General features: G+C 60.8%; 4 protein-coding genes across 8 annotated transcripts; 2 read left to right on the top strand and 2 right to left on the bottom strand.

The window, feature by feature from the left end:
- On the top strand, positions 1-4,442 carry LOC113995052 (tubulin alpha-4A chain). Its single transcript, XM_027734754.2, has 4 exons — positions 1-98; positions 1,775-1,997; positions 2,485-2,633; positions 2,845-4,442. Exons 1-4 carry the CDS (start codon positions 96-98, stop codon positions 3,814-3,816), a joined length of 1,347 nt encoding a protein of 448 aa, XP_027590555.1. The 5' UTR covers positions 1-95; the 3' UTR covers positions 3,817-4,442.
- Positions 4,443-4,977: 535 nt separating this feature from the next.
- STK16 (serine/threonine kinase 16) lies at positions 4,978-7,457 on the bottom strand. The gene is made up of 7 exons (XM_027734839.2): positions 7,364-7,457; positions 6,441-6,660; positions 6,235-6,368; positions 6,039-6,159; positions 5,870-5,965; positions 5,678-5,799; positions 4,978-5,589 (listed from the first exon to the last, which is right to left on the bottom strand). Exons 1-7 carry the CDS (start codon positions 7,447-7,449, stop codon positions 5,451-5,453), a joined length of 918 nt encoding a protein of 305 aa, XP_027590640.1. The 5' UTR covers positions 7,450-7,457; the 3' UTR covers positions 4,978-5,450.
- An 84-nt stretch (positions 7,458-7,541) lies between these two features.
- Positions 7,542-13,604, top strand: GLB1L (galactosidase beta 1 like). Of its 2 annotated transcripts, XM_027734783.2 has the most exons (16): positions 7,542-8,380; positions 8,814-8,986; positions 9,302-9,452; positions 9,693-9,753; positions 10,029-10,123; positions 10,489-10,669; positions 10,756-10,814; positions 10,982-11,103; positions 11,284-11,324; positions 11,620-11,738; positions 11,876-11,950; positions 12,028-12,117; positions 12,249-12,362; positions 12,623-12,754; positions 13,082-13,297; positions 13,370-13,604. In XM_027734783.2, exons 1-16 carry the CDS (start codon positions 8,267-8,269, stop codon positions 13,586-13,588), a joined length of 1,962 nt encoding a protein of 653 aa, XP_027590584.2. In that variant the 5' UTR covers positions 7,542-8,266; the 3' UTR covers positions 13,589-13,604. The 2 variants fall into 2 exon arrangements, with proteins under 2 accessions (XP_027590584.2, XP_039237746.1); XM_039381812.1 differs by lacking the exons at positions 11,876-11,950; positions 12,028-12,117.
- Positions 13,605-13,829: 225 nt separating this feature from the next.
- On the bottom strand, positions 13,830-20,895 carry ANKZF1 (ankyrin repeat and zinc finger peptidyl tRNA hydrolase 1). 4 transcript variants are annotated; one of them, XM_027734780.2, is made up of 16 exons: positions 20,836-20,895; positions 20,245-20,382; positions 19,832-19,941; positions 19,341-19,443; positions 18,766-18,950; positions 18,376-18,491; positions 18,105-18,252; positions 17,651-17,873; positions 17,373-17,474; positions 17,012-17,164; positions 16,798-16,914; positions 16,101-16,374; positions 15,508-15,619; positions 15,210-15,377; positions 15,021-15,091; positions 13,830-14,423 (listed from the first exon to the last, which is right to left on the bottom strand). In XM_027734780.2, the coding sequence occupies exons 2-16, from the start codon at positions 20,369-20,371 to the stop codon at positions 14,303-14,305; spliced, it is 2,130 nt and encodes a 709-aa protein (XP_027590581.1). In that variant the 5' UTR covers positions 20,372-20,382; positions 20,836-20,895; the 3' UTR covers positions 13,830-14,302. The 4 variants fall into 4 exon arrangements, with proteins under 4 accessions (XP_027590581.1, XP_039237745.1, XP_027590582.1 ...); XM_039381811.1 differs by having other exon boundaries at positions 17,012-17,158; XM_027734781.2 differs by lacking the exon at positions 20,836-20,895 and adding an exon at positions 20,809-20,825.
- Between the last annotated feature and the right edge of the window lie 29 nt (positions 20,896-20,924).

Raw genomic sequence — 20,924 nt, 5'->3', positions numbered from 1 at the left:
AAGAGAGCGCTGCGGCGGGGATTGCAGCAGCCGCAGCTCAGCGCCGAGCCCCGCAGCACCGAGCAACCGGGACAGCCCGCACCCCCCGCCGCAATATGGTGAGTGTGGGCCGGCGGCGGGCACGGCGGCGGGCACGGCGGCGGGGAGGGCGCCCGGCAGCCCCCCGGCGATGTCCCTGCAGCCCCCCCGCGGCACCTTGCCCGGCGGAGCGGCCGCGACGCGCCCCCTCCTTCCCCGCCGTGACCTTGGGCAGCTCTACCGGCCCCTGCCCGGGGGCAGCCGTGCCCCCTCACCCGCTCCCCCCGCCGCCGATGCCGGGGTACCTGCCCTCACCCCGCTGCCGCAGCGGGGAGAGCCCTGGGGATGGAGGGGGGTGACCTCTCCAGTGGGGAGCGGTGGCGGGGGACGGACGGGGACAGCTGCTGGGGGTGGAGGCGCCAGCCAGGCTCCGGGGGCCGGAGCTGGGCGCTCGGCAGGGCTCCGCCCCCGGCAGCGGACGCCCCGTCGGGGCTGGTGGCGGGGCGCGGTTGTGGGGGTCTCGTCCCTCCAGTCCCGTCCCGCGGGGGTATGGCAGCGGCAGAGCGGGCCGGGGCCGCTCTCCGAAGCGGGCAGTCGCCGCTGCCCTCGCCCGGGGCCGGGGCTGTCTATATTTAGCGGCTCAGGAGTGGGCCAGGGTCGTGCCAGGAGGCGCAGCGCTCTGCCCTCCCCGCCGCAGTGCTGACCGGGCTCTGCCGGGGGCTCTGCTGGGGACCCTCCCCAGGACTGCCCTCCCTTCCTCCCGGCGGCTGGCCCTCCCGCAGGAGGCAGGAGCCCTTGTCCTACTCTGGCGCTGAACGGAGGCACGGACCCCATCATAGCTCAGGGCACTGTGCAGTTGGGAAATGCAGGAGGAAAATCCTCCAGGACGCCCAGGCTGAGTCGGGGCGTCCCACCAGGGGAAGCGGGGATGCTGGGAGCAATGAAACAGGGATGCTAGTACTAGCAGAGGCGGGTTGCCAGGGATAGGGGACCAAGGGTGCCAGGGGCAGCAGAGGAGGGATGCCGGGGTAGCAGAGCAGGCCTAAACGTAATGTATGGGGTTGCACAAGGTACATCTCCAGCTCACAGCCTGCTCCCCAGCACTTCTGCCGACACAGGTTTTGCAGCACAGCGTTGGGACTGTGTAGCCTAGGGAGTCTGTATGCTGCCTCAGAAACTGCTGGGCTTCACTGCCAGCCCTCACCTGGCTGCCACCCACCACCCTTGCATCTCCAAGGCCACTCACCCCAGGAAACTGAGGGCTTATCTGGCTCTGGGGCAGTAGGCAGGACAGTTCCCCCATGCTAGTTGCCACTCATGGGTTAAATGTGTGCCCCTGTCAACTCAGCCCCTCACTGGACTGCTGTGGCAAGGGGAAGGAGCTGGGTCTGCCAGGGACCCTGGCAAAGTGGCTGGGGCAGGGAAGCTGGACCAGGCTCTGCTCCCCATGCTGCTGGAGGACAGGCCTGGCCAGAGTCTGTTGTGCTAGTGGCCACCAGCAAGGGCAGGGCAAGAGGGATGCCAGAGCTGGCTCTTGACCCAGCAAGTGTTTGTGCATGGCTGAGGGCAATGACAGACATATGGGGCCCCTCAGGGGCACACAGGAGGTCATCCAAAGGAAAACATGCTCTTGAGGGTCACTAACCAGAGCAAGTCATGTGTGGGTGACTCTGTGGCACTGGCACCAGGCAGAGCACTCCCTGGGACAGGCAGAACAGAGCTGTGCCAGGATCTGACCCTGCCTCCCCCTCCCCAGCGCGAGTGCATCTCCGTCCACGTCGGCCAGGCCGGCGTCCAGATGGGCAACACCTGCTGGGAGCTGTACTGCCTGGAGCATGGCATCCAGCCCGATGGGCAGATGCCCAGTGACAAAACCATTGGCGGAGGGGATGACTCCTTCACCACCTTCTTCTGTGAGACCGGGGCTGGGAAGCATGTCCCACGGGCCATCTTTGTGGACCTGGAGCCCACTGTGATTGGTGAGTACTGGAGATCACATGGCCGGGGGTGCCCCCATGGGTGGGTAGCAGGCAGCAGGTGTGTGGTGCTTGTGCTCTGCTGACAATATCCTGCACTGGGTTCAACCCGAGGGCCCTTCTTTTTCCCCAGGAGAAGCCACAAATCTGAGCACCTGCTTTTGTTCTTGAAGTGTCCTAGAGGCAGCGGTGCTTGTACCACATGTGCGCAGAGAGAAACCAGCCCAACCGGCAAGGCAGCTCCTGCTGTGCTTGTGGGCAGGGAGCTCCGGATGGGTGGGAGAAGCTGAGCTGCACAGGGAGGTGGCAGCCACCTCCTGCTGCCAGAGAAACCTGATGCTGGTGTTGGCCTTGCTGACGTGTGGGTCCTTGGCCATGGCAGTGGCAGGCGGAGCCAAGGTGAGGGATGGCTGCTGGCACCCACTCTGCTTGGCGGCCGGCTCAAACCAACTGCCTCCACCAGGCTCAACCTGCCCCTCTTCTCTCCTAGATGAGGTTCGGGGAGGAGTCTACCGCCAGCTCTTCCATCCTGAGCAGCTGATCACTGGCAAGGAGGATGCTGCCAACAACTATGCCCGTGGGCACTACACTATTGGCAAAGAGATCATTGACCAAGTGCTGGACAGGATCCGGAAGCTGGTAAGTGACTGCAGAGAGGGGACATGTCCCCCTGACTGGTGGGATCCAGCATCCTGCTGGGGCTCAGAGCACACTGCAAGCCCTGCTGCACCCTGGGAGGAATCTGCAGCTACCCAAGGCAGGGATGGACCAGGTCTTGAAGGGACTTCTGAATAGTCAGGCCTTCACAAAGAAATGTGTCTCAGAAAATCTTGTGCATCTCTCTCTGCAGGCTGACCAGTGCACAGGACTCCAGGGATTCCTTGTGTTTCACAGTTTTGGAGGTGGCACGGGCTCTGGGTTCACCTCCCTGTTGATGGAACGACTCTCTGTTGACTACGGCAAGAAGTCCAAGCTGGAGTTCTCCATCTACCCTGCACCACAAGTCTCCACTGCTGTGGTAGAGCCCTACAACTCCATCCTCACCACACACACTACCCTGGAGCACTCAGACTGTGCTTTCATGGTGGACAACGAGGCCATCTATGACATCTGCCGCAGGAACCTGGACATCGAGCGCCCAACCTACACCAACTTGAACAGACTCATCAGTCAGATTGTCTCATCCATCACAGCGTCACTGAGGTTCGATGGAGCCCTGAATGTTGATCTGACCGAGTTCCAGACCAACCTGGTGCCCTACCCTCGCATCCATTTCCCCCTGGCCACCTATGCCCCTGTCATCTCCGCAGAGAAGGCTTATCATGAGCAGCTGTCAGTGGCCGAGATCACCAACGCCTGCTTTGAGCCAGCCAACCAGATGGTGAAGTGTGACCCTCGCCATGGCAAGTACATGGCCTGCTGCCTGCTGTACCGCGGGGACGTGGTGCCCAAGGACGTCAATGCCGCCATTGCCACCATCAAGACCAAGCGCAGCATCCAGTTTGTGGACTGGTGCCCCACGGGCTTCAAGGTGGGCATCAACTACCAGCCGCCCACGGTGGTGCCAGGGGGTGACCTGGCCAAGGTGCAGCGCGCCGTCTGCATGCTGAGCAACACCACAGCCATCGCTGAGGCCTGGGCTCGCCTGGACCACAAGTTCGACCTGATGTACGCCAAGCGCGCCTTTGTGCACTGGTACGTGGGCGAGGGCATGGAGGAAGGGGAGTTCTCTGAGGCACGGGAAGACATGGCTGCTCTGGAGAAGGATTACGAGGAGGTGGGCCTGGACTCCTACGAGGATGAAGAGGAGGGTGAGGAGTAGAGAAGCCTCAGCCAAAAAGGACCATGCTCCTTCCCAATGTTACCTGCAGAAACCCTTTGCAATAAACCGTTTCAGAGCCTCTGTGTCTCCCACTATCCCCCCAGCTGTATCGGTTTCTTGCCAGGTCAGGTGTGTGGTGAGTGCTTCAGCCCTGGTACTGGTGCTGCTATGCTTCCTCCCAGTGCTCTGCTCCAGCTCCGGCTTGCTTCCCATGTAGGTAATAGCCCTGGGGTCCAGTCCCCGGGGCTGTGGCACACATCCCACCCCCCTCACTGCTCCTGCCAGCGGTGAATACCACTTCCTCATGTGATGTATGGCCCCATGTTCTACCGTGGAGCTCAGGGGAGCAGATTTGGTCTGAGCAGGAAAAGATCGGCAGCTGCGGAGTCTTCTCCCCACGTGCAGCGTGAGGATAGGCAGGCTCATCTGGAAGGATAGTGGTTGAAGCAGTGGGAGCAGTCTGGCACCCCTGCCCCTGTGGCCACAACGCAGGGCAAAGGGTATGCACGGCTCTCTGGTGCAGTGGGTGCACCCCGCAAGGGCACCCGGCATGGCACAAACCCCCGCGGCTGCTGTACTGCTGTGTGTGGTGAGAGGATTAAAGGAGGGGAATGCTCCCTGTGAAACTGCTTGTCTGCATCTTTTTTTTTCTAGCACCCCTCTGTGGACAGCCCAGCTGCTGTGTGTCCCAGTGAGCCCCTCCAGCCAAGGCTGCCTGCTGGACTGGGAGTGTCCCCAGCACTGGGATGGTTGTGCTGTCCCCAGGCTCTGCTCATTCCCACTAGAGCAGAGCTCCTGCTCCTGCCTCCCGAGGTCTGGCAGCTTCCCAGTCTGGGCACCCACCTCCCTCTCCCTGGGCAGCAGAGAAGTCTGGCCTGTACCCCTGCCACCACCCTTCTGCCTGCGCTGAGCCCAGCCCCAGAGGCTCTGAACAGCAGTGCCTGGCTCCAGCTGTGGAGTTGTGTTAGCTTCTGTCAGGACAGTTCTGGGGCCAGGGATTAACTTTCCCTGCTTACTGCTAATGCTCTGTCTGTGCCTCCCCAGCTGGCCTCTGCTGCCCTTCCCCTCTAGTAACGCTTGGCTGCTTAACCCAGACAGTGTGCCCTGCTCTCCTCATGACCCAGCAGGATCCCTCCCCACAGAGAGGGACACAGCCACACCTCCGCAAGAACGTATTTTACTTCAAACACAAGGCAACGTTGGTGCCAAGAGCAGTGGCAGAGTGGGCACTGGGGCCCTCTGCCTCCCTCCAGCACAGCACCGGGACCCAGCCTGCAGTTCTGCCCCGGGCAGGAGTGACCTTCCTGGGACACGGAGCTGCGGTACCGTGGCTCCTGCCCCCTGGGGGGTCCTACAACATCCTCTTCTGTCACCCCTGGGGGAGGCAGCAGCCAGCGAGGGCCCCATGTTTAGCAGCAGATCACACGTCCACAGCTCTGAGGCACAGACCAAGGCCCAGGTAGCAGCATCCAGGGCACAGAACACTCCAAATCCAACACACCTCCAGCATAGAGCAGCAGCTCCCCCAGGGCATTAGTTCCCTCTGCAATAGGTCTGCAGGGGAGCAGGGATTAGGGCAGCTGCTTTTCTCCTGGCTCAGCCTCAGGGCGCATCACTGCTGGAATGGGATGGGCTCAGATCTGTGTGGTGTCCTGTCCCGCCAGTGCTGGCTGCAGCCCCTCCAGCTGGCGGAGGATGTCATCTATGTTGGGTCGCTCCTGGGGGTTCACTGTCATCATGGAGGAGAGAAGGTGCTGCAAACCAGCTGAGTACCTGGAGGAAAGACAGCGACAGGAAGACCCATGTGGAGCACAGGACAGGGGGCTACCCAGGAGTGGGGTCACCCTCCCCAGCCCCTCACCTGGTTGTGGGGGGAAACGTGATCGGGTTCTGCACTGCCAGAGCCACACTGTCACCCTTCTGGAAAATGGCATCAAAGGGGCCCTCCCCAAACATCATGCAGTACAGCACACAGCCTAGGGACTGGAGCACAGTTGGGTCAGGGCAGCTTCATGGCAGTGGGACAGGGTGGGCCAGAAGGCCGGATCCTTACCCAGATATCCGTGCGCTCATCTATGACGCACTGGCTCGGCACCGTGAAGAGCTCAGGAGCACGGTAGGAGATGGTGCAGCGCTGGGCAGCCCAGTCCTGCAGAGGGGAGAGCGGGGATAAAGGGCTTGGGCAGGGAGAGGCTGGTGGGGTGATGTCCCAGGCCACCCACCTGCACAGCCATGGCCTCCCGAGAGCTGTTGACTTCGATGCGAGCTTGGTTCATGGAACCCAGATCCATCAGCACAGGCTGGTCATCCTCATCCAGCAGCACATTGGTGGGCTTGAGGTCTCTGTGGGGATAGACATCACCAAGCACCCACTGGGGCCCCTGCCAACCCCCCTAGCCAGCACTGCCAGCCCCTCACCTGTGTGCATAGCCCTTGCTGTGGATGGCTTGCAGCCCACGGCAGATCCCATGGAGGATGAGGAGGATCCGCTGCTCTGGCATGAAGGTCCCTTTCTCTCGCAGTGCTTCCACCTCTCTCCAGAGGGTCCCGCCCTGGCAAACACAAGCAGCTGGTCACCACTGCTGCTCCTGGGGTGGTGAGGCAGCCAGGAAAGCCCCTCTCACCTTCACATAGGGCAGGAGAAGCCAGGCCTCGTGCTTGGCGCCCTTCTCCACCATGGCGTGGGCCACCAGGCGCAGGATGTTGGGATGGTCGAAGAGGCCGTGCATCTCCACCTCGTGCAGGGCGGCCTGGCGGTCCTCCTTGTCGTGGCACAGGATGCGCTTCAGGGCGTAGAAGCGCCCATCCCGCAGCCCCTCCACCAGGTCCACATAGCTGAAGCCCCTGCAAGGAGTCAAGCATGGCGTGGGCTGAGCACTGTGGCATCCATGTCAGGGCCTTGAGCCCAGTCTAAACTATCAACACTCAGAGGAGAGGCCAGAGGGAATCCCTCAGCCATGCCAAAGCATCCCCTCTCTGCATGAAAAACCCCACTGGTCCAATCACCCCCACTCCCATGGCTCTGAGCACCCACTCCTTGGCATGACCAACCCCTGCCACCCAGCATGAGAATCCACTGCCATGCACAAGCATCCCTTATGCTGAAGCATCAACCCCACCAAGCCCAAGTATTTCCCCCATGCCCCAACGTGACCTGAGTTCAAGCATCTCCCCACCCTGCCCGACCATTCCCTGTGCCAGAGCATCACCCCCCTGCCCAAGCATGTCCCTACGCACAAGCACCCCCCCTTACCTAAGCATCTCCTTATGCCTGAGCATCACCCCCACGCCTGAACATTCCCATGCCAAATCATCCCCCATGCACAAGCACACCCCTGCCCAAGCACGCCCCCCATACTCGAGCACTCCCCCTGCACAAGCGCCCCCAGGCCCGCGCGCCTCCCCATACCCGAGCATCCCCAAGCCCGAGCATTCCCCATGCCCTAGCACATCGCTCCCCCGCCCGTAGACCCCCCTTGCCCGAGCATCCCTCGCAGACCCCGGCGACCCCCCGCCCGAGCCCCCCGCGCCCCAGCCAGCCGCGCACCCCTCTGCCAGGCGGTGGAGCAGGAGGTACCGCGCTCCCCCCAGGCTGACGGTGCCCCGGGAGCAGACGCACAGCGTCTGCCCCATCGCCCGCCCGCGTCATCGCCCGCCGCCGCGCGTCACCCCCGGCGTCACCCGCCGCGTCACCCACCGGGCGGGGCGCCGCCGCCTCCCGCTGCTCGGTGCCGCCGCTGCGGCGGGGATCCCGGGCTCCCTCCTCCGTGCGAGCGGGGACCGCAGCACCCAGCGCCCGGCAGCCCCGCGCGGTGCCCCCGGCGCCGTGGCATCCCCCGGTGGCGGTGGCGGCAGCAGCCCGCAGCCCCGCCGCTCCCGGGGCTGGCCCCGGTGAGCCAAACCCCTCGCACAGGCGAGCGGGTCGGCGCTGCAGGGGACAGAGATGACGGAGCCACCTCAGCGGAGCTCGTCCTTCCCTGCGGCATCTCCCGACACGCCTGTCATCAGCTCTAGCCCCAGCTCTGACCCTCTGTCTGGGGATGTTTTCCTTTCCCTCAGCCAGCAGCAGCATCCCCCCTACTAGAGCTACAGCCGAGGTTTCCATCACCACCTCTCTGATGAAAGAAGCAGGCTGAGCTCACTGGAAGGGTTCTGCTTGGTGGTGATACTTTTATGAGGCTCCTTGTCCCTCCACATGTGTCACCCACTATCCCGGGGAGCACCGGGGATGTGCCCGCCGGCCGGAGCCTTCTTGGTGGTGTGCCGCCAGCATCCCCTGCTGGATGGGCTTTGGAGGGGCTGATGTGCGGCTGGCCAGGCGTGGAGAGTCGGAGCCGCCCATCCCCGTCCCATGATCCCGCCCCAGGCGTGCTGCAGTTCCAGCTGCTTGCACTGAATATCTAGAGGAAGCAGCACTCGGCGCTGGCTGAGATCCTTCTCGGATCATGTGATGGTGGTGTCCACGTCCAGCTTCGTCCTCTGCCCCGGGCCTGCCGAGCACCCGGCGAGGATGGGGCTGCCGGCCCTCGCCCTGCTGCTGGCGGTGAGGCTCCTGAGTACGCAGGTTAGCAAACACGGGTGGAAAAGTTTGGGAGAACCGTGTGGAGCTAGGCTATGAAAGATCCGGTGGGACGACACCGGAATCTGCCTTGCTTCCCTCTCCGTGTTCCTACTCTTCCTGCTATGGCTTCCTTGTGCTGCCGCCCACGTCCCGCTCCAATGTCCCGCTTGCATTTCCAGCTCCCTGCCTGTCCTTTCAGCACCCCTCCCAGCAGCAAAATGCCACTATCTCAGCCGCTGGATGTTTGATTAGCAGGGAGGGTGTGAATGGTTGCTCTGCTTATCCCTTCTGCTCTCCCAGGGCAGTGTGGTACCCTCCTCGGGGGATAGCCCCCCCGGAAATAGCTCCCATCAGTCCCTGTCCCAGGGAGCATGGGAGGGGGCAGCTGGGCTTGCAGAGAGTCTTCTGCCCCCCCAAAACTGCCACTCTCCCGCAGGCCTCTCCCTCACCACGCTCCTTCCAGGTGGATTATGAGCGCAACTGCTTCCTTAAGGATGGTGTCCCTTTCCGCTACATCTCAGGCAGCATCCACTACGCCCGTGTCCCGCGGCCTGCCTGGAGGGACCGGCTGCTCAAGATGCACATGAGTGGGCTCAGCACTGTGCAGGTGTAAGCCCCAACGGCGCACAGCCCACTGCCACCACAGCCACTTGGGGTTTCTGGGATCTCTGGAGTAGGAACAGAGACAAAGGTGTTGTCTGACCACAGGGAGAAAGGTCCAACACTTGCACTGGGCTGTTGTTCCAGGACAACCCTGCCAGACACAAGCATGAACCTGGGCTAGTGCCAGTCCAACCCCAGTTGCCATAATCAGCTCAGGCTGGAGGCCAGTTCCCAGTAGCAGAGGGACCGGCTGGTGGGATGGTTCCCTGTTCTGCTGGAGTACCCTTAACCCCTGCATGCTGATCTCCCCTCTTGCCCCAGCTATGTCCCCTGGAACTACCATGAGACGCTGCCAGGGGTTTATGACTTTGCTGGGAACCGGGATGTGGAAGCCTTCCTGGACCTGACAGCTGAGCTGGGACTTCTGGTGATCCTGCGGCCAGGGCCCTACATCTGTGCAGAGTGGGAGATGGTGAGCCCTGGCCCCCTGCATGGCAGAGGGGTGACGGGTGGTCTGGGAAGGGCTCAGTGGGGTTGGCTTTCTGACTGCCACAGTGACTCCAGTGTCATGCCAGCCAAAGTTGCTGCCCTGTGGGGCACATGCTGCACTGGTGCTGAGCATTAGTACTGTGCTGGCTGGTTTCAGCTGTGTGTCAGCCTGGGCTGCTGAGCAGTTTCTTTGCTTCCCTCTTTGCTGTATGTGTTTCTCCAGGGTGGCCTACCTGCCTGGCTGCTGTGGAAACCAGACATCATCCTGCGCTCCTCTGACCCCGGTGAGGCTCAGCACAGGGCTCTGGCCACTGTGTTCTTACAGCCTGGTGCTAGCCCTGGCACACTGGTATCTCTCCACACACCTGCCAGCCCCACGTGTGTTGTCTTTCTTATAGTCTTCTCCATCTTTTGGGAGCCTCGTGGTTTTGTACTCCACCTCCACTTCCCCATTGTGCTTGGCCCTTCCCTGTCTGTTCTTTCTTCCTTCTGGCAGGCTGATTGCAAGTGGGCTGGGGTGGATGCTGCAGCCAGGCTGAGCTGCCCTCTGTCACCCCAGCCTACCTGGCAGCTGTGGACTCCTGGCTCCATGTCCTGCTGCCCAAGATCAAGCCACACCTGTACCAGCATGGGGGGAACATCATCAGCGTGCAGGTAAGGTGCCGTGGGACCCAGCTCCCTGCTCTGGGTCATCTTTGGATGTGCCCCAAAAAGGCACTGTGACCTCACCCAGTACAGCTCAGATAAATCCCTCTCAACTTCTGGACCTGGGTCTAAATCCAAAGGCTGGGACTCTGAGGTACCTGTCATCACCCCAGTTGTGGTTTGAGGGACACTGGCAGAGATAGGACTCATGGTGGGGCTGAAAGGTCATTTTCAGGACACACCTGGGGGGGTTCACTACATCTAATGAAGTCAGGAGGAAAGAGGGGAGCTGGGTGTTTATCCCAGTGGGTGGTGGGACCTGGCTGCAGCCCTGTCATATGCATCCTGGGTGCCAGCCCCTGCCTTGCTCACAGGTGGAGAATGAATATGGGAGCTACTATGCCTGTGACTATGGATACCTGCGGCACCTGCTGGGCTCCTTTCGGGCGCTGCTGGGGAGCGAGGTGCTGCTCTTCACCACCGACAGCACGCGAGCGGAGGAGCTGCGCTGTGGCACCCTGCAGGGGCTCTACGCCACCATCGACTTCGGGCCAGGTACCCCTACGGGGGAGGAGGAGGACAAGGAGAGAGAATGGGGATTCCTTCTCTGTCCTGCTCAAACTTCCTCTTCACCTCCACAGGATCCAATGTGACAGAGCTGTTTGATGCCCAGCGCCGAGTGGAACCGAAGGGCCCCCTGGTGAGCTTGGCATGGGCACTGTGGGGGAATGACCTGTGATGGCTTTGGGGAGGCAGAGGCAAAGAGGGGTGTTGGGGCCAGGCTGCAGGTGAGCAGGGGGAATGTGGATGACGAACGGGTGCCAGGAGCCCCAGGTCCAGGCGGGTGACAGTCCCTTTCTCCCCTAGGTAAACTCTGAGTACTACACAGGTTGGCTGGACTACTGGGGGGAGGCGCACGCCAGCACCAGTGCAGCGTGGGTGGCCCAGGGGCTGGAGGACATACTGCAGCTGGGAGCCAGTGTCAACATGCAAGTAGTCAGCTGGCAGGGCGCACAGCCAGCAGGGGAGGTGGCATCACCTCTACCTTCATCCCACGGGGTTTGGGCAGGCAGGGCTGGGACTGTGGGTGCAGCAGGGAGGGGCCAGTGCCTGGTGAGTCCCTGCCAAGTCTGTGTGGGTGCTGACTGGGTTCTCTGGGGTTATCATAGGTACATGTTTCATGGAGGGACGAACTTTGCCTACTGGAGTGGTGAGTAGGGCCTTGCCCTAGGGAGGGGGCACTGCGGGGCTTGGGGGGTTTTCCTTGGCCATCCCTGAGGAGCCTGCTTCAGGCTGTTGTTCTGTCTCATGGGGCAGGCTGACACATAACCAAGGACCCCTGAACCCAAGCTTGTCCTCGCCTGGGGACTCCTTTTGTCCCTAGGCAGGGGTCCACAGTTGGGGATCATGCCCTCCAATTGCATTGCAGCCAGCCTGGGGCTGGCTTCCATGCCCTGGGCTGTGCCAGAGCCCCTTCCTCCTGCTCACATTGCTTCCCCGGCCAGGTGCTGACTACAAGGACCAGTACAAACCAGTGACCACCAGCTATGACTATGATGCCCCCCTCTCAGAGGCAGGAGACCCCACCGAGAAGCTGTTTGCCATCCGCATGGTCATCAGCAAGGTATTGAACTTGGCAGGAAGGGGACAGTACTGGGTGCTGCTGCCTGTGCCAGGACAGAGGGGAACATAGAGGGTCCCAGCAGGGCAAGGGACATCTCCCTGCTTGCCCCAGGGGGCAGCTGACAGTTTGCTGTTCAGTTCCAGCCCCTGCCAGTCGGTCCGATGCCACCTGCCACTCCCAAGTATGCCTATGGCTGGGTAGCCCTGCGGAAGGTGAGTGCCTGTCCTAAGGGCTGTGCTGCCCTGGCCTGGCACTGCTTAGCTGCCCAGCACCCATCCCTCCTTTGCAGTATGCTGACCTCCTGGATGTCTTGGATGTGCTGTGCCCCTCTGGGCCCATCCAGAGCCAGTTCCCCCTCACCTTTGAGGCCATAAAGCAGGTGAAGGGCTGGGAATAGTGGGGGACACTTGGGGAGATGCCCCTGTCTGCCTGGCCCTGGCTCTGGGGCAGAGGAGCAGAGCTCGTCTCCAGCCCCATTTCTCCTCTGTGCTGCTGTGCTGTGTCCTGCAGGCCCATGGCTTTGTGCTGTACCGCACACAGCTGCCCCAGGACATCCCGGACCCAGCCACACTCAGTGCTCCTCCCCACAGCATCTGTGACCGTGGCTACGTGATGCTGCACAAGGTGAGGCTGTGGGAGCTCACCAGTCCCTGGGCCAGTGCTGAGGGCTGTGGGACAGCCAGCAGTGGAGCTGTGCCATGCCAGGGCCTTGGGGACAGCCAGAGTGCTGAGAGCCACACCGAGCCCTTGTGGTGTGGCTCTCTAGCCTGAATCTGTCCCCTTTGGGGGCAGAGGGCAGCCCTGGGCTGGCTCTGCGAGGGCTGGCAGCACTGGGGGTGGTGGGATCTGAGCACAGACTGGCAGCACTGACCTTGCGGCTTTAGGAGTACCAGGGGATGCTGGAGAGGGATGGGCAGATGACACTGCGTGTGACAGGCAAGGCAGGGGACACCCTGGACATGCTCCTGGAGAACATGGGCAGGATCAGCTTCGGTGCCAATGTCAGTGACTTCAAGGTAAGAGGAGAGAGCCCTCCAGAGGGAATGGCCTGGCCACCCACGTGACCAAACACCTCCTCTACTGCCACCTGTGACAGACCCCAGCCTTCAGGGGGGCCACCCCAAGTCCTGTTCCTTGGTTCATCTCACACCATTCCCTGGCAAACCTGCCAAGACAGGACTGAGAGACTGGCACCCCTCTCCCACTTAAGGTGCCATGGCAGCCAGGGCCCTTCAGGCCCTCAGAGGGAATCCTATTCCACCTTCACTGCTGCTAGGGAAGCCAAGTATCCTTCTGCCTGTGGCAGACACTGCTACCTCATTTTCCCTCCTGTTCCATCTCAGGGCTTGTTGGGAAACATCTCATTGGACTCTATCCCTCTCAACAACTGGCTGATCTATCCCCTGGCCATAGATACTGCAGTCCAGCAGGGCTGGCCCCACGCTGCCATGCCAAAATCAAGCAGCAGGGGCAGAGCAGGGCCAGCCTTCTACACCGGGACCTTTGAGACCCCTGGCATTGCCTGGGACACCTTCGTGAAGTTCCCAGGTTGGAGCAAGGTAAGGCAGTGCCAGGAAAGGGGGTGAGGGTAGAGCAGGAAACAGCTCAGTCCCATCTCCATCATCTTCTAGGGACAGCTGTGGATAAACGGCTTCAACCTGGGCCGGTACTGGACCCACCGTGGGCCCCAGCAGACCCTCTTCGTGCCCGGCTCGGTGCTGCACGTCGGCTGTCCCAACAACATCACAGTGCTGGAGCTGGAAGGGGCACCCCTCACCCCCCTCTTGCTCTTTCTCGACCGACCCCTTTTCAACAGGACCCTCAGCCACAGCATCTCGGCCACAGAATAAACACAGTGCTGCTGGGCACTGGCCTTGCTTCTTGCTGGGGCTGCGGAGATGGCAGGGGGCTGGTGAAGTACAGAGGCTGCAGGGTCCTAGGAAAGTGGCACAAATCCTGACATAGACATACAGAGCTTTCTGCCCTCCTCTCAGGCCAGGCAGGGCTTGTGCTAATGAGAAAGGGGCCCACGATTGAGATTTATTTGCATGTTAATCCCACATTCATCCCAAATAGTTCCAGTACTCATGCTGACTCTGCCCCTGTCTAAGGGGTCAAGGCACCTTTTTATTGACAATGTAGGCAGAAGAGGTAGTTGCTAACATGACAGGGCTGAGATGCTGAGGGCAGCCAGGAGAGGAGAGGACAAAGAACCACCTCAAAGGTGCCCACAAGCGTGGTTGCTGGTAGCTCAAGGCTGCAGGGTCTGTATGTGTCAGGATCTGTCCCTCCAGCACAGACAGCAGCCTACAAGGTAGCCATGAGAAAAGCTGGCAGCAGGACCCCCAGCTGGAGCCAGGCCACCAAATAGTCCTGGCACCACACAGTAGCACAACCTCTCAGTTCTAACGTCCCCAGAGTCAGCACCCAGAGCGACATTCATGCCTAGAGCCTTGCCAGAGCTGCCCCAGAGTGACATGGTCCACAGGCTCTCCCTTGCTGCACAGCCAGTGCTCAGCTGTGTCCCCACATTGGTCCTTGGCAGGTGGCAGCAGTCCCCAGCCTTAGGTGTGTCTGGCCTGTGCCCGGCGGTGGGTTTGCAGGCAGGCCGTGGAGCAGAAGGAGAAGTCAAGGTAATGGAAAGGGATCCGTCCCAGCAGGGACTCTCCACAGTGCCAGCAGCGGCTGCAGGAAAGAACAGAGCTGGCCCTGAGTAAAGGGGACACTTGAAGAGAGTTAAAGGAGGAGAAGATTCACTGCCTGGGCTGTGACATGAGACACCAGCAGCATGAGGGAGCTGATGCTTGTCTGGTCCTGCAGGGCTGATGTGCTCACCCAGCAGCCTAGCCGAGACATGCTCCCTGGAGGAGATGCTGTGTGGGAGGATAGTGTGAGGACACTTCGAGGCAGAATAAACATGGAGGAATTTGGCCTCATATGTAGTTGTAAAGCCCCTGCCCAGATCAGCACAGGCTGTGCTGGCTGCCAATAAGCCTGTGGGATGGCAGAGGGAAGAGATGTGAAGTCAGGAACAGGGGCACAGGAGTGGCTGGGGAGTTGGCTTGCCATAGATCTGGCTGCAGGTGGACCGAGTCATCCTTTGCAAAATATTTCAGGGGAGCAGGGCAAGACAGAAAGCAATCTTTTATACAAGCACTGCAGGGAATTGAGTGGACAGGAATAGCTTTAGACTGGAAATGAGACCTGGAGCAAGAAGGGTAGGGAAGAGCTGTGCTGACATGGGAGAGTTTGTGTGCAGAGCCGTGCTGCCGGGACCATTACCTGATGTTGGTAAGCGTTGTGCCGGTGTCCTGCAGCTGCGCAGCCAACCTCCGCTCGGCAGCCAGCGCCCTCTGGGGAGCAGAGAGACAGCTCAGCCACCCCTAGCCCCTGGGAGCTGCTGTGCCCAGAGCCCACCACAGTAGCACTGCCTCAGCCGGGCTCAATCCCCTTCCCAATGCACAGCCTCACCTTCTCCCTGTCAGACAGAGCCGCGAACCTCTGCTTCTCTTCCTGCTCCTGCTCCCAGCGCTGCCGCTCCTCCCGCTGCACTTGCTCCCGTTGCTTCCGCTGGGCTTTCTGTGCCCGCTTCTTCTCCAGCTTTTTGGCTTCCATCTCCTGTGTCAGGGGCCCTGGTACCTGGGGGCAGAGGGCAGGCAGCATTTCTCACTGAGCCTGGGGCAACAGCACAAGTGGAAGAGGGGCACTTTGCTCTGGGGTCCCCCAGCTTCCAGAAGGCAAGGGCAGAGGGCAGGCGGCAGGCACCCACCTTGGCACGGCTGTAGTCGTACTTGTCTGGATGGTCCACCATGAACTTGCGGAAAGCGTTGCGGGTCGTTCTGTCAGCAGAGACGCAGTATGGGGTCCTTTCCTGCCTGTCCCTGCAAGACAAGGGAGACCAGCTCACCCTGCCATCTTACTGCCCATGTCCCACTGGACTGTGAGCCCAGTGACTCCCCAGAAATATGCAATGTGTACTGCAGGCCATGGTATCACAGCCAAGGAGGGGAAAGCTCCTTATTCCTACACTAGAATCCTCAAAATCCTCCCCTTCTTGCATCTCAAAGGCCCAGCATGAGGCTTTGGTCGCATCCCTACCCTCAGAACTGCTCACCAATAAACCTGGGTGCACTTTGGGGCATTGCCTTGCCTGCTGCTGTGCCAGACCAGGCAGGCAGAGAAAAGGACAGTTCAGTGCTTAGGCCTCCCATAACAAACCCAGACATCTGGGGTGGTAGAGACCAATCCTGTCTGTCCCAGGACAAGGGTGGCACCAGTTTCCTGCAGCTGAGACAGGAACGAGTTGCTGGACTCCCACAGCAGAGCTCTGGTTGTCAACTGCTAGGGACTCTGCAGCCATACCTGAGGGCAGGGTCCGCCCCTGCCTCCAGCAGCAGGCACACGGCCTCCGCCTTGCCTGCCCGCGCTGCCACGTGGAGCAGACTGCAGCCACGCTCATCCACAGGCTGATTGAGCAGGGAGTAGGCCATATCCAGAGTCTGTGTGACCTCCCCATCCTCGCTGTCCCCTGGCAGGCCCTCGCTCTCTCGCACACCCAGGAGGTGCCGCAGTGTCTGCACATCCCCTGTTTTGCAGGCGGTGAATAAGGCATCGCGGAGCTGGGTCTGAGGGTCTCCTGTGAGGGGAGAACAGGAGAGAATCTGATGCCTCCCTGAGCAGAGCGGTGCTCTGGTCTGACTAGGAAACATGCATAATGCAGTTAAAGCATCATCCTGCTAGCCGGATTTGGGCACTGCAGGATCTCCAGCACCTTCAGAGTCTCTGACAATGTACCATGGCACTTGGTAGCAGACAAGTCCTGAGATAAGACCCACTCCAATCCCCTCAAAACACCTGGCTTAGCCAGATGCTGCCTGGCCCTCCGGTTCAGAGCTACTGCTCCTACATACACACAGCTCACTCAAAGGCACATGGCTGCACTGCAGACATCCCACACCCAGCTGCTCTGGGCACCTGCATGACGTGCTCTTCACCCCACTGCAAAGCCACCAGTAAATGGGGCAGGCATCCAGGTGACCCAGCTCCTGACCCCACTTACCTCCATCACCCCAGAGAAGGGGCCCAGCCTCAGTCTCCCCCTGCAGCTCCGTCACTGGTTCCCAGCCAGGCTGCACACACTGAGTACAATGGTATCCAGTCTCTTCAGCACAGGGCTCTGCACAAGGAACACATGGTAAGGAACAGGGACAGGGTCAGCCTGCACCTCAGCCATGGCCTTCCTACACCGCCCCCAGACAGCTCTTCCCCCTCACCTTTCTTCACCTTGTCCCTCTTTTTCTTCCTTTTGCGGTTTCGCTTGGGCATCACTTCGAACTCCTGGAGGTCCAAGGTCCCCAGTGTCACTTCGACAGTCTCCAGCTCCCCTGCAGGGCTTTCCTCCTCCTCTTCCTCCTCCACCTCTGCAGCTGAGTGAGTAATAAGACTGAGGCTGAGGCTCCTCACACAGGAGCAATCACTTAGGTCTCTCAGCTGAGCACACTCTATCTTTCTCTTGTCCAGAATGAGGCCACATTCCACAGATTCTCCTCTGGGCTACAAATCTGGTCCATGCCTCCTATCTGGTCAGACTCCTCCTGTTTGCTCAGTTATGTTTCCCTCCATGGCTCAACTCACCAGTTGTGTTCTCCTGCGGGGGATTCATCTCTGCTTTCCGCTGCCTTTTCTGCCAGACCTTCCTGGGGGACCCCGTGATATCCTCCACTGGTGTATCCTTCCCTGGGCAGCAAGGGTGCTCCTGTTATTGCCTGGGGACAGGGAACACCCCATGTCTCCAGGGATTGAGGGCTGGAGAGCTAGCACCTCCACCCCATAGGGCAACATCCCCTCCCGCACAAGAGATTACGTCACCCCACCTGCCCTGACCCACAGGAACAAGGGCTGGTCTGACCTACCATACACCTGCAGGCTGGCCAGCGTGGCATGGACTCGCAGCACCTCTCGCAGGGTGGCCCTGCGGGTGCTGAGGGGGATGTGGCAGATGCGAGGGTCCCCTCGGGTGAGGGGTGGGTTCCTGCCACCAAAGAGCAGCGCACGGTTGTGACGAGGGGCCCGGAGGAAGATGCGCTGAGCTTCATTCAGGTGCTGTGCCCAGGCTGCCAGGAGGTCCTGAATATCCTGGGGAGGAAGGGGAAGCACTATGGGATCCTGAGCAGATTGCATGGGCAAAGGTATCTCTGGAGCAGGGACAGACCCAGGAGGGCCTCAGAGCAGCCTCGTTTATGCCCTGACCCTCTTGCAGAGCCCACACTCCTGCTATGCCCTCCAGCAGCAGTGTGGTACCACCTCACACAGCCAGATAAGACCACGTCTCCCTGACAAGAGCCCAGTGCTGTGGTGCATCCTCACCTTGAGCAGAGCAGCCTCATTGTAACGCCGCAAGGAAGCTCCGGCCGACCTCGGTGCTGACCCCTGGGCATCCCGCAGGCCCTGGGCTGTGCCACGCCGTGCTCGCACCGTGTAGCGGTGGAAGGTCTTGTGTTCCTGCACCTGGGGGCTGGGGAGAGGGGCAGGCATGAGCAACAGGGCTCAGTGCGCGTGGGATTAACATGCAAAAGTAGCTCCACTTGACCATGCAACCCCGGCCAAGGAGTAAGCCCAGCTGTCGCTCTGTACTCACCCCCGGAACACAGCTCCCGCGAAGTGCCCGCCACCCATCATCAGCACAACCCAGCACGTGCTCATGCTGAGGCTCTGCAGTGACGCTGTCAGCTCTGCTGGCTCCTCGATGTCACCCTGATATACAGACACCCTTGCTAGCAGGGATCACCTCCTTAGCTCTTGCTGTCCCCCAGGGCAGAGATCAGCCCCTCTGCTGGCACCAGAAATAGGTTTCTGGGAGCACCCCAGAGCCAAAAAATAGGCTACCAGCAAGTCTGGTGCTCTGATCTGGCACCAGAGACCACCCTTCCCATCATGGGAAGTCAGGGACTGTCAGACAGATGTCTACCCCCCAGTGCCACCCACCTTCTCTGAAGTCCCTCTCCCAAAAAGCTGGGCTGTGACTTGCCTTCCCTGTGACCAGCACGCAGCGATATGCAGAGATGAGCTGGCCCTTCGCATTGCGGACCAGCACCTTGTGGGAGCGGGAAGTCTGTGGGGTCCCAGGGCTGTCACTGGCAGAGGGCAGCAACTCTGACTCACTGCTTGTATCAGAGCTCTCTGAATCGGATCCTGAGATGCTCGAAACATCACCTGCAAGGGAAAAAAAAAGGTGCAGTGAAACAGGGCAAAGATTAACCTAACAGCCTCCCCAAAACTCCGCAGGTGACTCCAAGAGCAAGCCCACAACCCCAGGAATGTTCTGTCCAATACCCTACGTATCACAAGGGGGCTGTGGGTTGAGGAGATAGGGGCTTGGGGTTCTGGATCCGCAGGTACACCTAGGCAGCAGCTCAGTTATAATGCCCCCTTCGCCCTAAAAAAATCATCAAGGCTCAGGAGCAGTGCTGGAACTCCAGAAGACCCCACAGGGGCAGAATAAAGGAACCCTGAGCTAGCAGAGGGCTTCATCCTTGCATAGAACAGGCCCAGCAAGGTCGCTGACAGCCCCTGGGCTCCAATGCAGACAGCCCCCTTCCTCACCTGTGCGGGTCTTCTCCTCAAACACTTCCACAGGCACTGCCCGGCGCCCCCGGAGTCGCTGCTTCAGGTTGAAGCGGTGCCAGTCGAGACGGTAGTGCTCAGTCTGTGGAGCAAAGAGGTATGAGCCAGCAGGGTCTTAGTGGTCCATGGAAACTCCCAGCACCAAAGGGCATGAGGTGACAGACCCCGAGGGCTAAACTTATGCTGGGAGTCTTCAGTTATCCTGATTGGAAGACTGCAGTACATTAAGGAACAGTTAACCTAAAGAGGTACAGCCCTGTGCTATACTTACATTTACTTCCACTAAATGACACTTCTAATCAATAACATGCAAGGTTTGAATGCCAGATACCAACAGGACGTGAGCAGTAGAGCTCCAGGAAACAGCCAGCATTGGGCTGCATCACGCTGGGGCTGAGCTTGCACAGCAGGACCCCACCAGTCATGCCAGCCCCACGCCCACCTCATGGTGACTGCCCGGTCCTGCTTACCTGCTCCTCCCGGCTGCCGAATACCTGCCCACAGGTTGAGCAGCACATCCTCTCTGGCATCTCAGGGACCTCATGGACCTTCTCCTTGCAGCTGGTGGCTGCAGGCTTCTCTGTAGGAAGAAGGAAGCGCTCTGCACAGGCAGCTCCCCAGACTACGCCACAAGGAGCAGAGCCTCCTGGGTCCCTTCTCAGCCACCCAAAGAGCCCTATGGTTGTAGAAGAAGCTTCGGGGACCTTGGGGTGACACTGAGAAAAGCCCATTTATCTGCTCACAAGGCAGCTCCCATGGCCAAGCTCCAGCGTGACCACCCATGCTCTATTAGGGACAGAGTTCCTAACCTGTGGCTTGGGGCTGGGGGGCAAGAGCTTAGACAAATACTTCCCTCATGCCGTCCCCACGGAGTCCCACGCACCGTGGCTCACTGGTGCCAACTCAGCAGCACCTGCATCTGCAGCAACTCCACTGACAAGGGTCAGACCGTGAAGAAGGGCGGGGTCCTGGGCAGCCTCGAACACGGACCTGCTCTCCGGGGCCAGCATTGCTCCTGCTCCTGGCGAATGGGACGGTGCCTGAGCGACAGGCCCGGCGGGAACCACCCGCGGGTGACCCACGGGCACACCGCTCTCTCTCCACCCGAGCCCTCCCTGCGGCCGGGACCTTCCCGCCGTCGCTGCCCCCGGAATCCTGCACCACCCAGGGACATTACCCCCGCGATCATCCCCCCCCCAAGCTGCCATATCTCCATGAGCTGCCGTACCATCACTCCCCCAAACCTGCCGTGCCCCCATCACCCCCCCAAAGCTGCCGTACCCCAATGAACTCCCCAAGCTGCTGTACCTCCATCGCCCCCCAAACCTGCTGTACCCCCACTGCCCCCCAAAAGCTGCCGTACCCCAATGACCTCCCCAAACCTGCCGTACCGCGATGACCCCCGCAAAGCCGCCATACCTCCACCGCCCCCCGAAAGCTGCCATACCTCCATCACCCCCCAAACCTGCCGTACCCCGATGACCCCCCGCGCCGCTCACGCTCGGCCGCCGCCGCTCGGCCCGGAAGCGCCTCTCGTCACATCCCGCCGCCGCCGCGGGGCCC

The sequence above is a fragment of the Pipra filicauda genome, unplaced genomic scaffold (assembly GCF_003945595.2).
Source record: "Pipra filicauda isolate LSUMZ 115617 unplaced genomic scaffold, ASM394559v2 scaffold241_size1546129_pilon, whole genome shotgun sequence".
In the NCBI taxonomy this organism is placed as follows: domain Eukaryota; kingdom Metazoa; phylum Chordata; class Aves; order Passeriformes; family Pipridae; genus Pipra; species Pipra filicauda.
Note: the sequence above shows the minus strand (reverse complement) of the source record. Positions and strands in the feature narration are given on the sequence as shown.

What these genes read in the sequence shown, in the direction of transcription:
- GLB1L (XM_027734783.2), top strand. Translation starts at nt 8,267, where the DNA reads ATGGTGGTGTCCACGTCCAGCTTCGTCCTCTGCCCCGGGCCTGCCGAG. An exon ending in TGAGGCTCCTGAGTACGCAG is followed by an intron (nt 8,381 to 8,813) that starts GTTAGCAAACAC and finishes ACTCTCCCGCAG; the next exon opens with GCCTCTCCCTCACCACGCTC. An exon ending in CCTTTGAGGCCATAAAGCAG is followed by an intron (nt 12,118 to 12,248) that starts GTGAAGGGCTGG and finishes TGTGTCCTGCAG; the next exon opens with GCCCATGGCTTTGTGCTGTA.
- ANKZF1 (XM_027734782.2), bottom strand. Translation starts at nt 20,092, where the DNA reads ATGGGCTTTTCTCAGTGTCACCCCAAGGTCCCCGAAGCTTCTTCTACA. An exon ending in TGAGGAGAAGACCCGCACAG is followed by an intron (nt 18,951 to 19,340) that starts GTGAGGAAGGGG and finishes TTTCCCTTGCAG; the next exon opens with GTGATGTTTCGAGCATCTCA. An exon ending in CCCGCAGGAGAACACAACTG is followed by an intron (nt 17,165 to 17,372) that starts GTGAGTTGAGCC and finishes TTACTCACTCAG; the next exon opens with CTGCAGAGGTGGAGGAGGAA.
- STK16 (XM_027734839.2), bottom strand. Translation starts at nt 7,449, where the DNA reads ATGGGGCAGACGCTGTGCGTCTGCTCCCGGGGCACCGTCAGCCTGGGG. An exon ending in TTCTCCTGCCCTATGTGAAG is followed by an intron (nt 6,369 to 6,440) that starts GTGAGAGGGGCT and finishes TGTGTTTGCCAG; the next exon opens with GGCGGGACCCTCTGGAGAGA. An exon ending in ACGTTTCCCCCCACAACCAG is followed by an intron (nt 5,590 to 5,677) that starts GTGAGGGGCTGG and finishes TCTTTCCTCCAG; the next exon opens with GTACTCAGCTGGTTTGCAGC.
- LOC113995052 (XM_027734754.2), top strand. An exon ending in CCTGGAGCCCACTGTGATTG is followed by an intron (nt 1,998 to 2,484) that starts GTGAGTACTGGA and finishes CTTCTCTCCTAG; the next exon opens with ATGAGGTTCGGGGAGGAGTC. An exon ending in TGGACAGGATCCGGAAGCTG is followed by an intron (nt 2,634 to 2,844) that starts GTAAGTGACTGC and finishes CTCTCTCTGCAG; the next exon opens with GCTGACCAGTGCACAGGACT.